Below are 26,595 nucleotides of genomic sequence, written 5' to 3'. Positions count from 1 at the left end.
GGCAACTTGATAGAGAGTTTGGAGTTCAGTGCCAAGTATCGGATATCTGTTAAGATCTGAGATCTAAGGTTCTTAATGGAAACTCGTTGGTTGACAGATAAGTGAGTATCTTTGCCAATTTACTGGTGCTTAAACTTTGAGAATAACCAGAGCCTGTCTTTATGACATATTTGATTTCAAAAGTTAACGTAATAGGACACTTTTATTTAGATGTAGTGTAAATTTTTTTAGTGTCTACAACTTCAAACCCGATGCTTATTACCAGGAATAAATCTCTAATTATTAAACTGTAAATTATCTTTAGACTTAGTATCAGGAACATTGAATGAAGAAATAGAATTGACCAGTTAGATGAAATTGAAATTGAACTAATTAGTGATGGCATAATGAGCTCTGAATGGATTGTGGTGATTGAGGCCTGGAAATGCTACCCAAATCAAGAAAAATGACAAGGGCAGAAAATACGGATTACTGCATTAACAATGAGAGGCATAGTACTGGGCACATACGATCCCAGGATAAGAGAAACAATGAAACTTAAAGGTATTTATTTGTCTTCCACCACACAGTGGTGGGAGAGACATATTGATTATCAGTCGTGGTGTGTCTGTACAACAGCTTGTCCGCACCCTTAAGTGAACATTCTCATCCGATTTTCAACAAACTTAAAACAAATGTGTGTGACATAAGACCCGGCCAAGTCGATAACTAGCCAAAGGTCCAGGCTTCAGGGATTTATGGGCCTGAATTACCAAAATCAAGCTTCGTACTCTTGTCCGCCCTCTAATTCAAAACATTTATCCATCTCCCGAACTTGAACAAATGTGTTTGACCATGAGACCTTGGCCAGGTTTGATAACTAGCCAATCAGTTAGGCATTTTGGAGTTATGGTCCATGACATTAGCGAAAACACAATTTTATAACAAGTCTGCTCCTCCAAATTCGAACATTTTTCATCCAATCTTCACCAAACTTGAACAAAATGTTTTTGGCCATAAGACCTTAGCCAAGTTCGATAACTAGCCAGATCCGCCCAGGCACTTTTGATTTATGGCCCTTGAATTACTGATTGGATCCACTCATCCAGACCATCTAATTGGATCAACTCGTCTAAACCATCTAGAGAAACTAGACATTTTTCATAGGGGCAGTTGTGGGAGACATGCGCTTTTCTCAAAAGCATCTCTAGTTATTAATCTGTTCTAACTTCTTAAAGTCTCAATTAATTTACAGAAATATCAGCTTTACTAACAAATGTTTTATCTTGCAACCTATTGATCTAGGTTTTGGTATCAAATTGCAGCTGAATGATTGTGAAGCAGTGATGGGTATTTATGGAAGAGGTTCCCACTGGACACTGATTGTGAGTAAACTATTACTGGTCCATTGGATTGTGTTGTTCATTTAATGACTTTTGTATGGTGAATTATAAGAACATTTTAAAAATAAAAACCTAATTCTGTTAAAAGAGCTCACAGGAAGCATTGTTTTTTAGTCTGTCTTAAATATTAGCTGGTGATATAGTATCAGTATTGTGTTTTTGTCCATTATTGAGGGATATCTAAAGTGTGGTTTAGTATTTGTTTTATTTCTTTGTTTATCTGCTTGTGCATGTTAATAAAATTGACATTAATTTTGTACTTGAATGTTGCATGAATTTCTTTTATGTAGATTGCTGATATGATGTCTTCCACTTTGTTTTTCTTTAATCCGTCAATGGAGAGGGAAGAAGAGATGCAGAATATTCTATTAAGCTGGAAGTTAGTTTGCCCTTTCAATGCTTTCAAAATTGTTAATTGAACAAAAGACATTATCCTTTAGAATAATTTAGTACATTTCATTTTGAAATTACATTTGTATCAGTTTGAAAGTTAATGATACAGTCAGTTGTGATATTGAAAACTTTATGTGGATCTGTACAATGATTTACTTGTTGAAATGATAACAATATAACTGCAGTGCCACTTGATATGTAAAATAGTGACATTTTAGTTAAAATCCCAAACATTACACTCAGCTACTGTACAGAATCCACTGATACGTGTTTATTTGAAGAACGTAAATACTTCAGATTTCCAGAGTAACATTTTCTCCAAATATTTTTATTCACATTGCAATGACGCAATTTTTACAAGTCATTAGCAAATTATATTGTTAAAGAATGGATTGTACCAGATCCAGTGTGTTCTAATGGCAGGCATTTAATCAACAGGAACTTTATTACAAGATACAAAACTCGCTGGCCTGGTGCTGATGACATTTCAGATGACTGGAGTATTAATACGAGACCACATACAATACAGTCAGATAGTTTCAACTGTGGTGTGTATTGCATGATGGTAAGTATTCATATTATATATCTTACAGTGGCCTTCATATGTGTCTGTTCTGCTAATGCTCCCTGAATAAAAAGTTTGGAAAATAATTCTATTCAAGAAATAAACTGAAGTAATAAATAAATGATTACTGTTAAAAGTTGATTCTTGGTTTTGATGTTATTCAGCTTTGAATAAATTTCATATGCAATGGACCTGTGCATATTATAGGAATTGTTTGTCCCCTTATTATGTCTCCCACATAGATGGTTGGAGACTTATTATTTAGGCCTTTGCAATCTGTTTGTCTGTCCCATAAAGCTTGTTTGGGATTTCGACGAAACTTTAATTCATTAATACCAAGCCAAGTTATGCATATCACTGACATGTTGTGCTTCACTGCACAAAGTGGTCGCTTGAGCTAAAGACCGTCAGAAATTTTTTTTCCAACTTTCACCTGTCAAACTGCTGGTCAGATTTCAGTGAAACTTCACTTTAATGATAGGTACCAAGCTTAGTTTTGCATAATGCTGACACGATCTGCTTTGCTGCACAAAATGGACGCTAGAGCTTACAGTATAAATACTATAAATAGGGGGGGACATATGTTTTTTATAGCAAAAATACCCATTTAAGTCTTCTTCCATTTTTCAGTTTGCAGAAAGACACCTACTATCTATGAACATGACTGGTATTGACAACACAGATCTTACAAAAATGAGGAAGTCCGTTGCAAGTAGAATCATGTTATTTGAACGTAAGATTGTGAATTTGTATGGAATTGTAGTATTATATCTATGTCGGTACTGGGCATTTACAATATACAAAATAGGACATAGTGAAGTTGGAAAGAAGTTTTTCTCTTATGTATGAGAAATATTTATAAAAACCATTTAGCTAAATGTTTTTTAGCTTTAACTGGACAAAGGGCAGTATGTAAACCATTCTAGGCCTACAAGTTATGGCCCTTTAAACTTTTCCAGAATGCTATTCTGTCCAAAACTTAGCTTTCATCATACATATTATTGTAAACTGTATATTGGATGACTTGCGGGTCAGCAGTCAAAACTTTCACCTATCAAATGAATAGAGGACAGTAGTTGCATATATTTTCTTAGAATTTCAGATCAATTTTGTATCTATTTCTACTAAAAGGATTCGATTTTAATTTTAATTAGTTCAAAATGAACCCCCACATTAAGTGACAAATGGTATTTTACACCAGAAATATGTCCAGTTGATACACTTAAAAATTATGCACTTACGTCTTGGTTATGCTAAACTGATCTGACTAAATCTATGAAATTGTTATCATCATTATCATCATCCATATTTAGGGTATTTAACACTGAAGTGATAGCTGGACTTTCCTCAGGTATTCTTTATTTCACTATCAGACATCTAAATAGTCAAGCTTGCTGTCTTTTTTTTGGTTTCTCCTGTAATATTTATTTTCATTATTTACAGATTACCTAACAGACTGTTGCCCAAAGTGCGGCTTTGTAATAGAAGATGATGATAAAGTGAGCACTTTTCTTCTTTTGTGACCCCAAATGTTTATTTTATTTTTTTTTTTTTTCTTGTTGGGGGAGGGCTCTTAGAGTTGCCATTGTCCACCATCAGTCCATCATGTGTCTGAATTTTTATTATATCTAAAAAGGTATTTGACCCAGACTCATCAAATCTCACAAGATTTTTTTCAAATTTACCCTTATTTAGATCTTTTGGCTTTTGTCTTAATATTTCAGCCTATTTTCAGTAACTATTTTGTCTTCCTTCTCAGTGTCCACTGCTTCAACTAGTGTTTTATTTCATTCTTATCTTATGTCACAATTTAGATGAGCATTCATGTCTTTTTGCATTTTTTTCACATTTTTGTTGGCTAATTATTATGAGTAATTGCAGATGCAGTGTAGTAAATGCCATAGATGGTACCACTTTAAACCATACTGCCTTGCTGATGATGTCGCAGATATGAATGATGGTGAAGAATTTGTCTGCAGGTTGTGTAAAGTTGATTTTTGGGTATGTACTCTAGATTTAAATAATAATGTATTATACAGGTTCCCTGAACCTGTTTTTCACATTTACAAAGTGATGCTCCTTTTTTGGACTTTGTCTCCAACAGCTCTCGTTTTAAAATTATAATTACCCACAAAACAAAGTAACCCATTTATGGGTCTTCATGAAATTGATATGTTTAACTATAGGGCAGAGCTTTACCCTTGATTTTGATATAAAAAAAAGGGTACCAACAAACCATTACATGGTCCTTTGTATATAAAATTTGTATGTTTTAAAATAAGGTATCTTTCAAAATATAGTCCGGTCTTTCAAAAAACAAACTTAGCAGGGAATATATAGTACCTAAATTTCCTTGTATTAGTTATCTACTTTTCTAGGAAGATGACCAAATTCTTACATGTTTTAGGGAGAATACAAATCAGGCATTTTAATATGTATCATAGAGAATTCAAATTGATTTTTATGCCCCAACTTTGTGTGGTGCATATAGATTTGCCTTTGTCCATCCATCCGTCCGTCCTTCCGAGAATGTTGTGTCGCGCCTAGCTCCAAAAGTATTTGAGGTAGAGTCACAAAACTTCACAGGAATGTTGGTCAACATGTGAAGTTTTGCACCTGGGGTTTCACGTCTAGTTTTATTCAGTCGTGTAGGAGTTATGGCCTCTGACTGTAAAAATTGGTCATTTTAATGTTGTGTCGCGCCTAGCTCCAAAAGTATTTAACATAGAGTCACAAAACTTTACAGGAAAGTTGGTCAGCATGTGTAGTTGTGCACCTGGGGTTTCGCATCCGAATTTATTCAGTCTTGTAGGAGGTTGGCCTCTGACTTAGTAAAAAATTGGTCATTTTAATGTTGTGTCAGCGTAGTATTTGACCTAGAGTCACCAAAGTAGACAGGAATGTTAGTAAGCATGTGCAGTTGTGCAGTCATTCAGTCGCGTAGGAGTTATGGCCCCAGACTTAGTTAAAGATTGGTCATTTTAATGTTGTGTCACACGTAGTTCCAAAAGTATTTGACCTGGATTCACCAAAGTTTACGTGAATGTTGGTCAGCATGTGCAGTTGTGCACCTGGGGTTTCGCATCTGGATTTATTCAGTATTGTAGGAGTTATGGCCCCTGACCTAGGAAAACATTTGTGTCCTTTTTCACTTAGTGGGGGCATCTGTGTCCCATGGACACATTTCTAGTTATCTTTTTATATCCAGCCGAATAACCAACTGTCAGTGTCAGCTTTAAAGACAGAAGAAAAGGGTATTGTGTGGACAAGCAGACAGGAGGTAATTTAACTATTAGTATTATTCTGTATGTTATTGTTCATTTACTCTTGAAACAGTAAACTATTTCATATCAGTGTATGTAATTTTTTCAAAAAAATTTCTTATTAAAAAAAAATCTGAAATATGGTCTTAGTTGCCTAAAATGACCTTTAACTGTGTGGGCTTGATGTTAAACCCAACAAAATAACTAGGTAAATTTACTTCAGGTTATGGAAAAACTGCAGCAGTCGACGAAGTTGGACACAGATGTTATTGTCATTGATCAGGACACTTGGAAAATGGACACTGATGTCTATATTGAAAAAGTTTGTTTTTGTTTCTTTCAATCATCTTTAAATCATACCTATGATCATTTTTTGTCATTTCTGTGATCGAAACAGATATAACCTATGAAAATGTTGGAAGTTATTGAGGGTAGTTTCCGTATTGCATCTTGACCTTGTTATCTGTCTGACATTTCAGGAATTATAATACCCTTTTAATGTGGTGATACATAAACTGAGGCTTATCATATATTTCATTACATGGTATGATCAAACCCATGCTGATACATGTTTTTTTTTATTGATAATGGTAATTATTTAGATTTTTATGGCCCCACATCAACTGATGTGGCAGGCATATAGTGATTTCCTGTCTGTCTGTTCGTTTGTTGGTTCATCCGTCCGTCCTACAAGGTCAACCAAATGGGACTGTTTCGTCTAGAATCAATACCCCTTACTAGAATGACTTGATACTAATGCGCATGTAATCTGTGACCATTCCTCATCTTCAGACATCACCTGACCTCAGTTTGACCTTGACTTCATTTGGACTTGGGTACAAAATGTATCGACATGATGCCACTGGGGGCATTAAGCATTTATTGAACGCAGATCCTTGTTTTTAAGTGCTTTCTTAAATTTCAGAGGACACTCCTTAGATTGAAACCTTTCCAATGTACATTTAAAGCAAATTATCACATGTTTGATGTCGCGGGAGTGTAAATAAAGTCATTACATAAAACATGTGATAAAAAGAATATTACATTTGTGACTTTCCACATTGAATTTATTAAACTCGTTGAATAAAATTGATAAAATGCTCGGCAGAGCCTCGCATTTTATCATTTTATTCAACTTGTTTAATAAATTCAGTGTGGAAAGACACTCGTGTAATATCCTCTATATAAATTTAAAACATGAAAAATTAAGCATACCTTTTCCTTTCTGTCACAGTGATTTTTTTTTTTTTCAGGGATTAAAGAGGAAACGTGGTCTACGTGGTCTACGCCAAAAAGAGTTCTTGGTAGGTATTTATTTTATCTGTGTGTGAAACCAGGGTTTTAAATTTGATAAAGTGAAAATAAGCTATCCAGCTTGCTTAGGAATGATAAGTGGTTCTACCCAGGTTCCCATTCATGATGAAATTTGATTGGAGTGGCACCTTGTTCTTCCTCCACCAGTAGAGGTTGAAATTGCCATTTTTAATCCCCCGCCACAGGTGGTGGGGGTTATAGAAATGGTATCCATCTTTGGTCAAATGATCACCTCACCAAGACGTTGTGCAGAATTCATGAGTCAGTCATATCTGTTCAAGGTCAAGGTCACAGCTAAAGGTCGAAGGATTTTCCTTTCACCATTCATAACAGTGGCGGGGGATTGAACTGTCTTTCAGACTGCCTTATACATAATTGTATCAGTGCGATGTTAGATAAAAAAAAATAAGCCAGTTAGCCTTAGATCAAATATACTTTTTGCCAAGCCCGCTTGTGGAAGCAAAGACAAAGTTGTCCAAACAGCTGTTCAGTGTATGTGCATGCATTCGTCCATCCGGATTTGTTTGTCTGGACCATACCTTTGACATGCATGGAGCAATCACATTTTTATTTGGCATGAGTGTTAACCTCAGTGAGACGGAGTGTGTACAAATCGCAGGTTCCTATCTCAAAGGTCACACTTGAAGGTCAAAGGTTAAATTCAATAATGCTTTTTTACATAGCATTTCTTCTTCATGCATGGAGGGATTTTGATGTAACTTGGCACAAATTTTCACAACCATGTGACTGAGTGTCATACGCAAGAACCAGGACCCTAGGTCTAAGGTCAAGGTCACACTTAGAGGTCAAAGATCACATACAAGAATGACTTTGTCCGGAGCATTTCTTTTTCATGCATGGAGGGATTTTGGTAAGGATTTTTGTGTTGAATTATATTTTTTTAGAGATTTACTTCCCTTTTTTGTAACTGTAAATAACTTATATTGTAACTTTTTGAAATCATTTTTCATTTGACATATGCCTCAAGGAGAAAGGGTGTCAACATATTGCCCATAGGCATCTAGTTTAAAAATGTTAATATAATCCAATACACATAAATGAGATAAACTGTTGGCTTATTTGATTTTGCAAAAATTTTGTAGAAACATCCAAGGACATCTTTTGTCTATGCACCACTTAAACAGCAGAAGAAAACCTTCCAGCCTACAAAGTCTGCTTGTGAAGATGGTGGTGACAATTCATCTGTGTTTAAATTTATCATTCCAGATTACATACACCAGGTATTTTGCAAAATATCTTTGACATGATTTAATTTCTGTGAAATGAAAATCTGTTGTCTCATAGATACATGTTTTTGTAGTTTTGAAATTTTTGGAAGGTCAGATGACTGATAGAAAGAATATGCTGTATTTACTTTTAATATAGAAATGTTGGTTTGTTTCCTTTCCTTGCATTTAACTATAAAAAAAGATTTATTGCTTCAAATGCCTAAACGAAATGAGTTTTGGTATCTTGATATACAGTGAATCAGTTTATGTCCCGTGCACCTCTTTGATTTTTTTGAATGCTTTGAATATATGGGAATTTTTTCATAGAAATTATTTCTTGAGTCCAGTGGTAAAGCGGTTGGAAGAATAACACAAAATATCTTAAATACAAGTCATCTTTAAAACTGAAATGAACCTGTAGCAATCACTAAGTTATGATATCTGAAAACTTGTTTTAATTCCATTTTAAAAATAAAATTGTTTCAACATAATACTTCTTAAATGTATATATGTTAGAGTTTGTATGTTAGATATTTATGTATATATACTTTGTAAGGTCACCACATGTATACTTTGTTTTAGAGCTACAGTGATGATGATGATGATGATGTGTGTATAGAAGATGGTTTCTTCATAAATTCACAAACTGCAATACATCATGTAAGTATTCATTCCACATGCACAAAAAAATGTCTATATCAGTTATTTACCACCCTATTGACCCTTATATTTTAAAAATTGCATTAAACTATATCGAAAATGTGACACAGTGATAGCTGAGTAGTCATTTGTGCAAAGATTTGTCAAATTTGATTAACTTCATTTCAGTCATCTGCTGCACATGCAAAATGACTCTCTTTTTTTTAGCTCACCTGTCACATAGTGACAAGGTGAGCTTTTGTGATCACCCTTCGTCCGTCGTCCGTCGTCAGTCCGTCCGTGCGTGCGTGCGTGCGTCCGTCCGTCCGTCAACAATTTCTTGTCTGCACGATAGTGGTTTCATTTATGATTTTATTTTAACCAAACTTGCACACAACTTGTATCACCATAAGATCTTGGTTCCTTTCTTGAACTGGCCAGATCCCTTTATGGGTTCCAGAGTTATGGCCCCTGAAAGGGTCAAAATTAGCTGTTTTGACCTTGTCTGCACAATAGCAGCTTTATTTATAATTTGATTTTTACCAAACTGGCACACAACTTGTATCACCATAAGATCTTGGTTCCTTTCTTGAACTGGCCAGTTTCCAATATGGGTTCCAGAGTTATGGCCCCTGAAAGGGCCAGAATTGGCTATTTTGACCTTGTCTGCACAATAGCAGCTTCGTTTATGATTTTATTTTAACCAAACTTGCACACAACTTGTGTCACCATAAGATCTTGGATCCTTTCTTCAACTGGTGAAATTCCATTATGGGTTCCAGAGTTATGGCCCCTGAAAGGGCCAGAATTAACTATTTTGACCTTGTCTGCACAATAGCAGCTTCATTTATGATTTTATTTTAACCAAACTTGCACACAACTTGTGTCACTATAAGATCTTGGATCCTTTCTTCAACTGGTGAAATTCCTTTATGGGTTCCAGAGTTTTGGCCCCTGAAAGGGCCAGAATTAGCTATTTTGACCTTGTCTGCACAATAGCAGCTTCATTTATGATTTGAATTTAATCAAACTTGCACAAAACTTGTGTCACCATAAGATCTCGGTTCCTTTTTTAAACCGGCCAGATCCCTTAATGGGTTCCAGAGTTATGGCCCCTGAAAGGCCCAAAATTAGCTATTTTGACCTTGTCTGCACAATAGCAACTTCATTTATGATTTGATTTTAACCAAACTTGCACACAACTTGTATTACCACAAGATCTTGGTTCCTTTCTTGAACTGGCCAGATTCCATCATGGGTTCCAGAGTTATGGCCCCTTAAAGGTCCAGAATTGGCTATTTTGGCTTTTGCAGCCATATAGATACTTCATTTATGGTTTTATTTGATACAAACTTCCAAAATATCTTCAGCAACAATAAATCTTGGATTCCATGACAAATCAGATCCAATCGTAGGTTCCAGAGTTATTTTATATCTGATTACCTCCCCTGATAGTAATCAAAATGGATTTACATCAGTAAGTACTTATAGGACTTATTTGAAATTTCATTATTGTCATTAGTTGGACTGAGCCAATCAGGGTAGATAACTATGGACTGATTTTATGTCAAATTACCTCCCTTTATTTCAAATTAAAATGGGTATATCTCCGTAACTAATGAAGATACTGATCTGAAATTTCATTTATGTCAACAGATTTATTTGGCAGATCCTTCTTTTGTTCACTTACAATAATTGTTTTTTTAATTACTTCCCTTTTACGTTACTATAAATAGCTTATTTTTAGTAACTTTCTTATTATTGGCTGTAGGGAAAAACCGAGACCACTTTTCTGTGGTACAACATGGATGGTACCTCCAATTTTTAGGTGTATTTTGACATATCTGTACCTTGTAAGAATTTTGTTTTCTTTTTGGTTAAATTTCTTCCCTTTGTTGTTCCTGTCCTTTGGACTTAGATATTTTTTCTGAGGACCTTCTTGTCCTCAAGTGCAATGATAACAGGTGAGCGATATAGGGCCATCATGGCCCTCTTGTTTTTTTTTTTTTTTTTTTTACAAAAGTCGACATGTACAAAATTTTATCACAAATTATTCATCTCACAAGTTAGTGATTAGACTAAGAGAAAAACTTAAAAACCATATATATGCTTTTTTTTCCATTGTTGTATTGCACAGCATTTGTTTCTCATAATTGTCTTCCTCTTTGTTGCAGATGACATTTGCAGTATCAAGGCTGCAGTGTATTGTTGCAGTTACTGAGAAACAGAGGTAAATAAACATATGAACTATAGCTACATGTAGCTTCTTTTCATTTGATTAACCTGTGACTTAATTATTTCATAGGTTCTTTTCAAATTTATCATTACTTTTAGCTTTACTATTTGAAGAATATATTCTATTCAATCCAGGCTAAAGGTTTGTGTGCAAGTAGTGCAAGTACATACAGCTAATTTAAAGGCATAAAGATTTGAAACTTTTTTCTTTTTCTCTATCAATTGCCAACCTCACTGGATGAAGTCCTATAACTATGACATGTATTTTGGGCAAATTATGCCCCCTTTTGGACTTAAAAAATTCTTGTTAAAAGTGCGTGCAGTTACTAGCTGCAGAACAGATGCAGATTTTAAGTTGAAACTCCACATGTGCCATTGGGGTTATAGAACTAGATGATTGCTTGAAGTCCCATAGCTGTGACATGCATTTTGGTTAAAATGTGTCCCCTTTTGAACTAAAAACTTCTGGTTAAAGTTTAGCAATGCAGGTACTTGGTTTAAACTTTCATATAGATATTTTGGGTAATATTTTCCTGCTTCTTGGACAATATTTTGAATAGTCCATTGGTTGTCTTATGGACAGCTGTTGTTGATTGATTATCAGCATAATCTAAGACAGAAGGCTCAATATTTATAGCTAATGGAACAAACATATGATTTCAGAGAAGAACCTTGGTTGAAAAGCCACTACAGATTTTTGAAGGGTCAGAGCAATGCATTACATGGATATGGATTTGTAGTATTTAGTCCACCAGTGAGTACATGATATCCTTGTATGATCCTACCTTTGCTGGTTTCTTAACATTTTTTGAGGTCTGCCCCATAGTTGAACCTAAAATATTAGAGTGCAAGTTTTGGATGTCTCGCTTCAAGGTCAAAGATACACTTAGGGTTCAAAGGTCATACCAGTTTGTTTTTTATCCTCTCTGTAACTCTTGAACTACTCTAATTTTTAGGTGTTTGACTTACCTTTTCCTGGTAAGGATTTTTTTGTGGAATTGTGATTTCTTTGTTGTTCCTGTTCTTTGGCTTCAACAATCAAGTTTTTCAAATTTTGCTTCCATCCTTTGATGTAACCCTTCGGACGTATATTGCCCTGCTTGGCAGAGCTATTGTTTTCATTTGTTCCCTTTCTCTTTTTCTTTTTTTTTGATTTTAGCATTTTTAAGCGACTAAGTTTTACAGTTTTCGACACATTCTGATTACATTATTATTTGTTTGCAGTATGAATTTTCCACATTCTCTTTTCAGGCAATAGAAACTATACGATATAATGTTAAGAAGATTTTCTACAAAAATGCTTCAGGGTAATTGTTTTGCAATTATGACATTATGCATCAAATAATTAAATATAGGCATCATAAAAAATATTACTGTTTTTGTAAAATGAAGTGAACATGTTGAAAATTGATTAGAGCGACTGTTGATTATTATTGTGGTACTTGCATATAGTTATGTTTTTATTTTATGCTAACTAATGAAATACTGTATTCTATCAGTTAAATATATATATATCTCCGCCCCCTCTTATATAGTGTATGAATTCTAAAGTATTTACTTAAAACAGGATGAAAATTGTAGTCGCACTTTGTTCTTTATAGTATATTTCTCGATTCAAATTATTTTACTTAATGAGAATTTCATAACGTTTTGCAGCAAAAAATAAAACAAAATGGAACTTTATGTTGTGTGCGTCTTTCTAACGTCACAACATGTCTGACGTCATGTCTGTTTATGCGCGTCTTTGCCGTGTTGAGATTAAAATTGTTGCAAAATGCACATCTTGACGTAATTGAGCATAAAGTAAAAAGAAAATTTGCTTGTTTTTTTTTTGTGAATATTGACTATATCTCACCTTGAAGTTAGAAAATGTTCACATTTTCTCACTTCTTAGTGAGATATATTGCATATTCTCTCAAAACAAACAGATATCCTCTATATATTTGGCAAATAAAATTGGTTAAATATTGTTTGGGTGATTAATAATTCCTTTAACATGTCTGTATTTTTTTTTTATGTAAATAGAATTTAGACACATATTATTATGAATATTTCTTGCAGATATATCAGCTTGCACATTTGCATTGTTTTTCAGACATGTATATACAACTGCTGGTCAGGTGGAAGGCATGAAAGATCAGAAGGCAAAAGACCTATTTGCTAAGGATGTTTTGTAAGAATTGCATTCAGTTTTTAGCTTGAGTATTTGAAGAATAGTACAGCTCTTCTACTCACCCTTGTGTCTTTGTCACTGCCAACCCCCGCACATACTCCCCACTCCCCGAAAAAAAAAATTAATAATAATAAAAAAATATCTTTCAAACCTTCCATGTATATTTATCAACATGTGAAGTTGTAAGCCCCCGTGCAAATCACCACCATTATTCTGGATTTTTATGCCCCCACCACTTTGGGGGGGCATATAGATTTGCTCTTGTCCGTCCGTCCGTCCGTCCTTCCGAAAATGTTGTGTCGCGCGTAGCTCTGAAAGTATTTGACGTAGAGTCACAAAACTTTACAGGAATGTTGGTCAGCATGTGTAGTTGTGCACCTGGGGTTTCGCGTCCGGATTCATTCAGTCATATAGAAGTTATGGCCCCTGACTTTGTAAAAATTGGTCATTTTAATGTTGTGTCGCACCTAGCTCCAAAAGTATATGACCTAGAGTCACAAAACTTTACAGGCATGTTGGTCAGCATGTGTAGTTGTGCACCTGGGGTTTCGCGTCCAGATTCATCCAGTCATATAGGAGTTATGGCCCCTGACTTAGTAAAAAAATGGTCATTTTAATGTTGTGTCGCGCATAACTCCAAAAGTATTTCACCTACAGTCACCAAAGTTTACAGGAATGTTGGTCAGCATGTGCAGTTGTGCACCTGGGGTTTTGCATCCTGATTCATCCACTCATGTAGGAGTTATGGCCCCTGACTTAGTAAAAAATTTGTCATTTTAATGTTGTGTCGTGCGTAGCTCCAAAAGTATTTGACCTAGAGTCACCAAAGTTTACAGGAATGTTGGTCAGCATGTGCAGTTGTGCACCTGGGGTTTCGCATCTGGATTCATTCAGTATTGTAGGAGTTCTGGCCCCTGACCTGGGAAAAAATTGTCATTTTAATGTCATGTAGTGGGGGCAACTGTGTCCCATGGACACATTTCTAGTTTACTTTTCAGTTCTAAAGTGATGAAATTATTTGCCATCACTATAACTTACTTGATATATTTCTTTATCATTCCTCGAAACAAACCCATTTAATAGAGATACCATTTCATCGAATTTTTTTGTAAGCTAAAACCTTGGGTGAATTTTTGCATGCTTGTTACTACTTGTTTATCCAAAGCTAATGCATATACTGGATTGAAACTAAAGACACTTTAACATTTATGGAAATATTTTTAGCCCACCATCATCAGATGGTGGGCTATTCAAATCACTCTGCGTCCGTGGTCCGTCGTCCTTCCGTCCGTCCGTCCGTCCGTCAGTCCGTCCGTCCTTCCGTCCGTTAACAATTTCTCGTTATCGCATCTCCTCAGAAACTACCAGGGGGATTTTGACCAAACTTTGTCAGAATGATGTATCGGTACCCTAGTTGTGTCCCCCCGAAAATCAGACTGGTTCAACAATTTTTTAGTAAGTTATGGCCCTTTGTTTATTTCTATAATTTACATAGATTTATATAGGGAAAAACTTTGAAAATCTTCTTGTCCAAAACCACAGAGCCTAGGGCTTTGATATTTGGTATGAAGCATCATCTAGTGGTCCTCTACCAAGATGATTCAAATTATTTCCTTGGGGTCTAATATGGCCCCGCCCCAGGGATCACATGGTTTATATAGACATATATAGGGAAAAACTTTGAAAAACCTCTTGTTCAAAACCACAGGGGTTAGGGCTTTGATATTTTGTATATGACATCATCTAGTGGTCTTCTACTAAGATTGTTCAAATTATCCCCCTAGGGTCAAATATGGCCCCACCCCGGGGGTCACATGGTTTACATAGACTTACATAGGGAAAAACGTTGAAAATCTTCTTGTCCAAACCACAAAGCTTAGGGCTTTGGCATTTGTAATGTAGCATCATCTAGTGGTTCTCTACCAAGTTTGTTCAAATTATCCCCCTAGGGTCAAATATGGCCCCGCCCTGGGGGGTCACATGGTTCATATAGACTTATATAGGGAAAGGATTTTAAAATCTTCTTGTCAATAACCTACAACATTCAAATTTGGATCACATGTATAATTTTGAGTGGCAAGATGAACCTTGACATGAGTTGACCTTGATTTTGACCTAGTGACCTACTTTCACATTTCTGTAGCTAGAGCCTTCAAATTTGGACCACGTGCATAGTTTTGTGCACTGAAAAAAACTTTGACCTTGACATTGACCTAGTGACCTACTTTCACATTTTTGAAGGTACAGGCTTCAAATTTGGACCACATGCATAGTTTTGTGTTCCGAATTGGAATTTGACCTTGATTTTGACCTGCTGACCTACTTTCACATTTCTCAAGCTACAGCCTTCAAATTTGGACCACGTGCATAGTTTTGTGTACCGAAACAAACTTAGGCCTTTACATTGACCTAGTGACCTACACTAACATTTTTGAAGGTACAGGCTTCAAATTTGGAACACATGCTTAGTTCTGTGTTCAGAAATAAAATTTGACCTTGATTTTGACCTAGTGACCTACTTTCACATTTCTCGAGCTACAGCCTTCAAATTTGGACCACTTGCATAGTTTTGTGTACCGAAATGAACTTTGACCTTAAGATTGACCTAGTGACCTACTTTCACATTTCTGTAGTTACAGGCTTCAAATTTAGACCACATGCTTAGGATTGTGTGCCGAAACAAACTTTGACCTTGACATTGACCTAGTGACCTACTTTCACATTTTTGAAGGTACAGGCTTTAAATTTGGACCACATGCATAAATTTGTGTTCTGAAGTGTAATTTGACCTTGATTTTGACCTAGTGACCTACTTTCACATTTCGTCCTTGAAAATGATCTAGTGACCTACTTTCACATTTCTCAAGCTACAGCTTTCGAATTTGGACCACATGCACAGTGTTGTTTACGGAAATGAAATTTGACCTTGAGCTAGTCAGTAAGTCTTGAAATTTGGAACACTCAAAAATGGCACATTGGTGGGCGCCAAGATCACTCTGTGATCTCTTGTTATTTATGGAACAACAATTTGAATAGTCAAGCACCACCTGTTGTATTAGGTTTACATTTCATTTCAAGTCTTTGTAAATCAATAAGGTGTAAATTTAAGGTGTATAAAGAAGTCTAAAATCAACATATCAATAATTTCTTCCATAATCTTAACTTGGAAAGTAATGGTTCAATAGACACACATGTACAGCTTATGGACTTGCAACACTTGCTGTCACAGAGAAATCATAGACAATGAATGTGTAGATTGTAACCATGTTATGACCCTGTTAGGTTTAGAATATTCATATAAAAATTTCCAGCTGAATTGTAGAATGACTGATGACTTAACCAGGAATCTCCAAGAGGGCTTCCTTACCATAAATCTTGGTGCAGCTTTTCATTTCAACTTTGTAATATTTATATTGCAGCCTAGCTGCAGAGTACATTGAGCAGGTACTGGTAAAAGAAGCATTGCTTGCAGTCTTCCAGTCATACACTGGTTGCCAGTACCAGGAAGCTGACGCCGAGTGTTTGTTGGTGGTGAATAAATCACAAAGAAAAGCAACTGTTGATGCAATTAATCTCTGTAAGTACTGGATCCCCCTTTTTGCAGTTTACAGTAATTCATTTTAATTTTATTCAACTCCGCTGATATTCCTTTCAAACTCAGATTTTATACAGATATTTTTCAAGAACTGAATTATTGAAAATCAAAGCAAATGTCATTAATACACTTACTGGCATATTAATTTGTCTGAAGAATTATTGTAAATAATAAGTGGTAATAATTTTTATCATGTTCATCTGCCTTGCCTTATGAAATGACACTTTGAAATGGCGACTGATCATGCACATGTAGACATAATGGCAATGGCATAAAAATGATGTTATATAGGCTAAAGTGATAATACAGATGAATGTAGTACTGCTACTGTACTAGATGTGTGTTCGATTTTATCTACAGAGATGTTATAAACAAATTTTGAAACTAATTTCTGTGCAGCTTAAAGCAGTTCAGATCTTCACATTAATTTAAATATATTTTTGCATATTGCAGGTAGTAAAAAGAAGGAAGAACTGGAAAAGCGATTCCTTTGAAAATTTGTTAGTAACGGCACTACAAGACTGTCTTATATTTTGAACTAAAAGTATAGTATAGTAGAAGAAAAGTCAAGCTATTGTTAGAATTTTAGATATTCGACAATATTAAATGTGCAGCATGCATTTTTAGCTCACCTAAGCGAAATGCCCTGATCTCTTGATGTCCGTCTACAATTTCTAAAGAACTAAAATTCAAGGATAATCTGTACAAGTCTTCTGAAAAACTGTTAGCATGGTTTTAAAAATATATATTTTAGAAATGATCTCAAGGTGGCCGTCTACCAAAATTGCATCAGATGTCCAGTACAAAAATGTGACCATCAGGGGTGGAGCTTTTTTTTCAACCCAACAGCTGTATTGTTAATTTAAAAAATGAGAAATGATCATTTGGTAGCTAATGACTATGCTATGAACTGTGTTGTTCTGCATAGTTGCAAAATAGTTTCATCATATTACCATAATTTTATACGCTCGTTTGAAAAACAGGAAGTATTATGGGAACACCCCTGGTCGGCGGTTGGGCTGGAGTCCACAGAATTTGTCCGGAGCATATCTTCCTCAGGCATGGAGGATTTTGATAAAACTTGGCACAGTTGTTCATCATTATGAAACGGAGCAAGAACCAGGTCCCTAGGTGTAAGGTCAAGGTCACATTTAGAGGTCAAAGGTCAAATTCAAGAATGACTGTCCAGAGCATTATCTTCTTCATGCATGGAGGGATTTTGATGTAACTTGGCACAATTGTACACCATCATGAGACGAAGTGTCATGGGCAGGTCCCAGCTTTAGAATTACTTCCCTTTGTTGTTACTATAAATAGCTTGTTCACCATTATGAGACGGAGTGTCATGCACAAGAACCAGGTCCCTAGGTCTAAGGTCAAGGTCACACTTAGAGGTCAAAGGATACAAGAATGAAAACTTTGTCCGTAGCATTTCTTCTTCATGCATGGAGAGATTTTGATATAACCTGGCACAAATAATCACCACCATGAAACTGAGTGTCATGCGCAAGAACCAGGTCAAGGTCACACTTAGAGGCCAAAGGTACAAGAATGACTGTCTGAAGCATTTCTTCTTCATGCATGGAAGGATTTTGATGTAACTTGGCACAATTGTACACGATCATGAGACGAAGTGTCATGCACAGGTCCCTACTTTAGAATTACTTCCCCTTGTTACTATAAATAGTTTAAATTGTAATTTTTTCATTACTAGTTGTAGGGAAAAATGGAGACCACTTTTCTGTAGTATAACATGCATGTTACATCCAATTTTGTGGTGTATTTTTACCAATCTCTACCTGGTAAGGATTTTTGTGAGGACTTGCAAATTTATTTATTTTTTTCTTTAAGATTAACTTCCCTTAGTTGTTACTATAAATAACTTATATTGTAACTTTTTTTATAATTGACCATGTGGAAAAACCAAGACCACTTTTCTGTGGTACAACATAGATATGCAACATCATTAAAATCATAATTATGCAGTGTAATTATGTAATGCCTAACTTATCTTATTTAAAGATAAATGTTTGTGCAAAACAAGAATGGCACAACAGTTCCTGCATTATTTGTCTTTTTAATCTTTCATTTTTGCTTTTAAGACAAATATTTCATGGATTTCCTTATGAATAATGAGATAATACTTTAACATTTTCATTATGTGGTCTAATATTTTCGACTTTCGAGATTAGGTCATTATTAAAGTGAATATGTTAGAGCTAAATGAAAAACGAAACTTACTTCATGCAGTTATAGTAGTTAAATATTTATGGACTATTCAAAACATTCAATATCGTTTCAAAGTCGGCATCATTGTGGACACAGTGCTTTCAATAAGTTTGTAATGGTCAGTATTTATCAAGTGTTTTTGTATAAAACTGTAGTAGTTTCTTCTTTTTAGGGGTTGCTGCTGATGTATTTATTTACATTCTGTGTTTCACTTAGAATACCCTGTAATGCAGTATCCAAAAGGACAATAATGAAAGTTCATTCTTCATTGATACATGAATGAAAATTTAGTAAAATATATTTTACACACATTTACTTAATATGAAAGAAAATAGTTGTATATTGAAAGCTAATACATGTAATATGTTTTACACTATTATTGTTGTTTTTGTATATTTAAAATGAAATCATTGATTAGCTCTTAAACATTCAATATTAGCTATTATAAATTGCCATTTATCTCAATGTAAATTGCTTTTACACTTTATCGTTTCTCATTTCTTTTGTGATTAATAGATATGTTTTGTCTATGTATTATATCTTAGTATAATTTTTATTATGATGTGAATTGTATGCTTCTCATCTGGATGGAATAAAAGATCTCTCTCTCTCTGTATTATATCTTAGTATAATTTTTATTATGATGTGAATTGTATGCTTCTCATCTTGTTGGAATAAAAGACTCTCTCTCTCTCTCTCTCTCTCTCTTTTCTCTCTCTTTTATTAGCTCACCTGAACCAAAGGCTCATGGTGAGCTTTTGTGACCGCTCAAAGTGCGTCATCCGTCTGTTAACATTTTCTAAAAAAAATCTTACTGAAAACCACTGGGCAGAATTAAACCAAACTTCACAGATATGATCATTGGATGGCCCCCCTTTCAAAATTATTCAAAGAATTGAATTCCATGCAGAACTCTGGTTGCCATGGCATCTGGAAGGAAAAACTTTAAAATTCTTCTTGTCCAAACCCGCAAGGCGTAAAGCCGTAACATCATGATCTAATGGTCCTCTAGTAAGATTGTTCAAATTATAACCCTGGGGTGAAAAGAGGTCCTGGCCCGGGGGGTCTCAAGTTTTACAAAAATCTTGTCTGAAAGTTCAGAGCCTAGGTCTTTGATATTGGGTATGTAGCATTGCCTAGTGGATCTTGTACAAGATTGTTCAGATTATGTCCCTGGGGTGAAAATAGGCCCCGCCCTGGGGGTTACTTGTTATACGAGTTATATAGGAATAAATACTTCAAAAATTATCAAATCCTATTTCCTGAGTGCTTAATCATAATTACCTGATGACCCCAACTGAATAGGGTTCACCTGACTGTGACCTTGACCTACTTCGTTGTTCTTTTAAGATACAGCCTTGAAGTTTGGATGACATGTACAGTTTTTCACACCAGTCTTAAAACTGACTTTCAGTGACTATGAATTTGACCTACAGGCCTACTTTCTAATATTTTAGCATCAGTTTGCCATTGTAAACATGTGGCTCATATAACTTAGGTGGGCGATTCAGGGTCATCATGACCCTCTTGTATTTAAATAGACCTTAGCCTTGGTCAACTCTTCAAATAGTTTTCAAGGGCAAAAGATGATCAGTGTCTATGGAAGTTCAGTGTATTATGATAGTTACTGAAGAAGGTGAAAAGATGACCTAGCTTTGATGAAAACATTGTAGCTGCTTTTGTTCTATGATAAAAATGCCTTCTCGAAAATGATTAATCTGATTGTTTTATAATTTTTACATTTGATAAGTTTTTACATTGACTTGAACTTTGCTTTAAACATTCGTTTGTTCTGAAAAAAAACTGCTTTCCAGTATACCTGATCAATTTTGCTCATCTCTCTGTCTCGGTATTGAAATGTGAGCAATGGTTATTGTAATCTCAGTAATTTCTTTTTATAAACATGTATGTATCATACTAATTTTTGGTGATCAAATTTGCAATAACATGCATATGGCCAGACATACTTTAGAAAATTTATCACTGAATATGTTTTGTTTTTAGCTCACCTGTCACATAGTGACAAGGTGAGCTTTTCTGATCACCCATCGTCCGTGCTTCCGTCAACAATTTCTTGTCTGCACGATAGTGGTTTCATTCATGATTTTATTTTAACCAAACTTGCACACAACTTGTATCACCATAAGATCTCGGTTCCTTTCTTGAACTGGCCAGATCCCATTATGGGTTCCAGAGTTATGGCCCCTGAAAGGGCCGAAATTAGCTATTTTGACCTTGTCATGATTTGATTTTTACCAAACTTGCACAAAACTTGTATCACCGCAAGATCTTGGTTCCTTTCTTGAACTGGCCAGATTCCATTATTGGTTCCAGAGTTATGGGACTTGAAAGGGACAGACTTACCTATTTTGACCTTGTCTGCACAATAGCAGCTTCATTTATGATTTAAATTTAATCAGACTTGCACAAAACTTGTGTCACCATAAGATCTTGTTTCCTTTCTTGAACTGGACAGATCCCGTTATGGGTTCCAGAGTTATGGCCCCTGAAAGGGCCAAAATTAGCTATTTTGACCTTGTCTGCAGAAGAGCAGCTTCATTTATAATTTTATTTTAACCAAACTTGCACACAACTTGTATCACCATAAGATCTTGGTTCATTTCTTGAACTGACCAGATTCCGTTATGGGTTCCAGAGTTATGGCCCCTGAAAGGGCCAAAATCAGCTATTTTGACCTTGTCTGCAGAAGAGCAGCTTCATTTATAATTTTATTTTAACCAAACTTGCACACAACTTGTATCACCATAAGATCTTGGTTCATTTCTTGAACTGGCCAGATTCCATTATGGGTTCCAGAGTTATGGCCCCTGAAAGGGCCAAAATTAGCTATTTTGACCTTGTCTGCACAATAGCGGCTTCATTTATGATTTGGATTTAACCAAACTTGCACAAAACTTGTGTCACCATAAGATCTTGGTTCTTTTTTTGAACTGGGCAGATGCCATTATGGGTTCCAGAGTTATGGCCCCTGAAAGGGCCAAAATTAGCTATTTTGACTTTGTTTGCATAATAGCAGCTTTATTTATGATTTGATTTTAACCAAACTTGCACACAACTTGTATCACCACAAGATCTTTGTTCCTCTCTAGAACTGGCCAGATTCCATCATGGATTCCAGAGTTATAGCCCCTTAAATGTCCAAAATTGGCTATTTTGGCTTTTGCAGCCATATAGAGACTTCATTTATGGTTTGATTTGATACAAACTTCCAAAATATCTTCAACAACAATAAATTTTGGATTCCATGATTAACCTGCCAGATCCAATCGTAGGTTCCAGAGTTATTTTATATCTTATTACCTCCCCTGATTGTAATCAAAATGGATGTATACCAGTAAGTACTTATAGGACTTATTTGAAATTTCATTATTGTCCTAAGTTGGACTGAGACAATCAGGGTAGATAACTATGGACTGATTTTATGTCAAACTACCTCCCTTTATTTCAAATTAAAATGGGTATATCACTAATGAAGATGCTGATCTGAAATTTCATTTATGTCAACAGATGGACTTGGAAATCAGTGAAGACACATTGACTGAATTTATGACAGATTACCTCTTTTATTATTTATCTAAATGAATACACTTAGCAGCTTCTAATGAGACTGGTTTGAAACGATCATATCATTTTGAGCAATAGTACTCAGGTGAGCGACACAGGGCCATCATGGCCCTCTTGTTATTATATTTCATTGCAGCGTTCATGTGTTAAAAGAAATTGTCTATAACAAGAAAAACATTATTAAACATATTTACAGGCAGAACGTATTTTGTGTTATTTCTGTACAGAATACATGTATTATCAATGTAATGTAATAGTATGTGAAGCCGCTTTCAATATGTCAACCTGGAAGACATTACATCAGACAAAGCCCTATGAAATTCCGTAGTACCTAAAGGGTAATGTCCTTGCTCCACTACTGTTCTTCGTATTTACCAATGACACCCTAAGTAAAATCTTTGGAAAAATGTACAGTCAGATTGTTAGCTGCTGACAGTGAAAGGTTGCCTGTTTTTGTACATTAATTCCTGAAGGAAAGTACAGGCCGACATCTCGTTCAGGAAAGAGTCAGTTTGGTACTTTTGGGGCAGTCATTTCTGTATGAACATACATCTCGTTCAAGGACGTATCAATTCGGTAATTTAATACAACCATACCTGCATTTAAGTAAAGACCTACATCTCGTTCACAAATGTATCAGTTTGGTGGTCTTGTACAGTCATTACTACTAGACAGTTAGGGCCGATATCATGTCATGGGAGGTGTCGGTTTGAAGGTACATTGTATTCACAAATGCCTATACAATAGCTGCTTTGCACAGTCGTCATTAACATCAGCATGAATAAACCGAAATATCGCGAAAGGAGTTATTCCTGTGGAGATTTATCCAACAATTCCTGTACTGAAGCCTGGGCCTACATCTGGTTCTATGACGTATCTGTTTGGAGGCTGTGGCATTCATTAGCATGAAAAAATCTCGTTCATCGGGGTATCCCTCTGGTGTTTTTATCAGTCATTCCTACACTAAAGCAGAGGCGGACATCTCGCTCAGGAATATATCTGTTTACAGGATTTGCGCATTCATTAAATTAAGTATGAACAGTCCGACATCTTGTTCAGGGAGGTATCTGTTTAGTGTCTTTGTACATTCATTATTATCTGCAATCTAGTGCAGAGAGGTATCCATTTGGTGTTTGATTTGGTAATTCCTAAAACGAAGAATAATCCGACATCTGGTTAAAGGAAGTATTTTTAAGAGGCCTAGCACATTTAAAAGTATTGGCATGAATAAACAGACATCTTGTGCGGAGAGGCATCTCTTTGGTTTTTTATTCTTACATTATACTTTCCTGTAAGCCGACATCCCATTCAGGGAGATATCTATTTGGAGGCTTTGCACATTCATAGACATGGGCGTGAAAAATCGAACATCTTTATTCAGGCAGTTAAAAGTGATATGTTTTATGTAGCAAATCCTATACTTGTGTATAGACCGTGATCTCGTTCAGGGAGGTATGTGTTTACTGACTGTGCGCATTCATTATTATTAGCATGAATTAAACGACATCTCGGGGAGATAGGTATCCTTTTGGTCTTTGTCATTCCTAATCTAAAGTATCGGTCGATATCTTGTTCAAGGAGGTATCTGTTTACAGGCTTTGCGCATTCAGTACTTAATAAGCCGACATCTCGTTCAGGGAGGGATCACTTTGTTGTTTTATTCTGTCAGTCCTATACTTAAGTATAGGCCGACATCTCGTTCAAGGAGGTATCTGTTTACAGGCTTTGCACATGCAGTACCATTAACATTAATAAGCCGACATCTCGTTGAGGGAGGGATCACATTGATGTTTTATTCTGTCAGTCCTATTCTAAAGTAAAGGTCGACATCTCGTTCAAGGAGGTACCTGTTTACAGGCTTTGCGCATTCAGTACTTAATAAGCCGACATCTCGTTCAGGGAGGGATCACTTTGTTGTTTTATTCTGTCAGTCCTATACTTAAGTATAGGCCGACATCTCGTTCAAGGAGGTATCTGTTTACAGGCTTTGCACATGCAGTACCATTAACATTAATAAGCCGACATCTCGTTCAGGAGGGATCACATTGGTGTTTTTTTTCTGTCAGTCCTATTCTTAAGTATAGGCCGACATCTCGTTCAAGGAGGTATCTGTTTGTATGCTTTGTACATGCAGTACTATTAACATTATTTGCCGACATCTCGTTCAGGGAGGGATCACATTGGTGTTTTTTTCTGTCAGTCCTATTCTTAAGTATAGGTCGACATCTCGTTCAAGGAGGTATCTGTTTACAGGCTTTGCGCATGCAGTTTTATTAACATTAATATTAAGCCGACATCTAGTTCAGGGAGGCATCACACTGATGTTTTATTCTGTCATTCCTAATCTAAACTATAGGCAGATATCTTGTTCAAGGAGGTATCTGTTCACAGGCTTTGCGCGTTCAGTACTTAATAAGCCGACATCTCGTTCAGGGAGGGATCACACTGGTGTTTTATTCTGTCAGTCCGATCCTTGAGTATAGGCAGACATCTCGCAGAAGGAGGTATCTGTTTAAAGGCTTTGCACATGCAGTACCATTAACATTAAGAAGCCGACATTTCGTTCAGGGAGGGATCACTTTGTTGTTTTATTCGCCGTTTTATTCTGTCAGTCCTATACTTAAGTATAGGCCGACATCTCGTTCAAGGAGGTATCTGTTTACAGGATTTGCACATGCAGTACCATTAACATTAATAAGCCGACATCTCGTTCAGGGAGGGATCATTTTGGTGTTTTATTCTCTCAGTCCTATACTTAAGTATAGGCCGACATCTCGTTCAAGGAGGTATCTGTTTACAGGCTTTGCACATGCAGTACTATTAACATTAATAAGCCGACATCTCGTTCAGGGAGGGATCACTTTGGTGTTTTATTCTGTCAGTCCGATCCTTGAGTATAGGCAGACATCTCGCAGAAGGAGGTATCTGTTTAAAGGCTTTGCACATGCAGTACCATTAACATTAATAAGCCGACATCTCGTTCAGGGAGGGATCACATTGGTGTTTTATTCTGTCAGTCCGATCCTTGAGTATAGGCAGACATCTCGCAGAAGGAGGTATCTGTTTAAAGGCTTTGCACATGCAGTACCATTAACATTAATAAGCCGACATCTCGTTCAGGGAGGCATCACTTTGTTGTTTTATTCGCCGTTTTATTCTGTCAGTCCTGTACTTAAGTATAGGCAGACATCTCGTTCAAGGAGGTATCTGTTTACATGCTTTGCACATGCAGTACTGTTAACATTAAGAAGCCGACATCTCGTTCAGGGAGGGATCATTTTGGTGTTTTATTCTCTCAGTCCTATACTTAAGTATAGGCCGACATCGCGTTCAAGGAGGAATCTGTTTACATGCTTTGCACATGCAGTACCATTAACATTAATAAGCCGACATCTCGTTCAGGGAGGGATCACATAGGTGTTTTATTCTCTCAGTCCTATACTTAAGTATAGGCCGACATCGCTTTCAAGGAGGTACCTGTTTACAGGCTTTGCACATGCAGTACTATTAACATTAATAAGCCGACATCTCGTTCAGGGAGGGATCACTTTGGTGTTTTATTCTGTCTGTCCTATTCTTAAGTAAAGGCCGACATCTCATTCAAGGAGGTATCTGTTTACATGCTTTGTACATGCTGTACCATTAATATTAATTAGCCGACATCTCGTTCAAGGAGGTATCTGTTTACATGCTTTGCACATGCAGTACTATTAACATTAATAAGCCGACATCTCGTTCAGGGAGGCATCACACTGATGTTTTATTCTGTCAGTCCTAATCTAAAGTATAGTTCGACATCTCGTTCAAGGAGGTACCTGTTTACAGGCTTTGCGCATGCAGTACTATTAACATTAATAAGCCGACCTCGTTCAGGGAGGGATCACACTGGTGGTTTTTTTTTCTGTCAGTCCTTATCTAAAGTATAGACCGACATCTCATTTATGGAGGCACTGTTTACAGGCTTTGCGCATGCAGTACTATTAATATTAATAA

General features: G+C 36.0%; 1 protein-coding gene across 2 annotated transcripts; it reads left to right on the top strand.

Annotated features, from left to right (window-relative positions):
• Positions 1-1,303: 1,303 nt before the first annotated feature.
• Positions 1,304-22,804, top strand: LOC128552148 (uncharacterized). Of its 2 annotated transcripts, XM_053533168.1 has the most exons (17): positions 1,304-1,364; positions 1,673-1,761; positions 2,214-2,340; positions 2,971-3,073; positions 3,784-3,839; positions 4,222-4,341; positions 5,549-5,620; positions 5,827-5,925; positions 6,857-6,907; positions 8,021-8,158; positions 8,729-8,806; positions 10,960-11,015; positions 11,684-11,774; positions 12,272-12,327; positions 13,116-13,193; positions 16,613-16,770; positions 17,242-22,804. In XM_053533168.1, exons 1-17 carry the CDS (start codon positions 1,326-1,328, stop codon positions 17,280-17,282), a joined length of 1,452 nt encoding a protein of 483 aa, XP_053389143.1. In that variant the 5' UTR covers positions 1,304-1,325; the 3' UTR covers positions 17,283-22,804. The 2 variants fall into 2 exon arrangements, with proteins under 2 accessions (XP_053389143.1, XP_053389148.1); XM_053533173.1 differs by lacking the exons at positions 1,304-1,364; positions 1,673-1,761 and having other exon boundaries at positions 2,978-3,073.
• Positions 22,805-26,595: the final 3,791 nt, after the last annotated feature.

This window comes from Mercenaria mercenaria, chromosome 2, assembly GCF_021730395.1.
Source record: "Mercenaria mercenaria strain notata chromosome 2, MADL_Memer_1, whole genome shotgun sequence".
Classification (NCBI taxonomy): domain Eukaryota; kingdom Metazoa; phylum Mollusca; class Bivalvia; order Venerida; family Veneridae; genus Mercenaria; species Mercenaria mercenaria.
The sequence above is the reverse complement of the archived record's forward strand: the minus strand, read 5'-3'. Positions and strand labels throughout refer to the sequence as shown.

What these genes read in the sequence shown, in the direction of transcription:
- LOC128552148 (XM_053533168.1), top strand. Translation starts at nt 1,326, where the DNA reads ATGGGTATTTATGGAAGAGGTTCCCACTGGACACTGATT. An exon ending in TACGCCAAAAAGAGTTCTTG is followed by an intron (nt 6,908 to 8,020) that starts GTAGGTATTTAT and finishes AAAATTTTGTAG; the next exon opens with AAACATCCAAGGACATCTTT. An exon ending in TTGTAGTATTTAGTCCACCA is followed by an intron (nt 11,775 to 12,271) that starts GTGAGTACATGA and finishes TTCTCTTTTCAG; the next exon opens with GCAATAGAAACTATACGATA.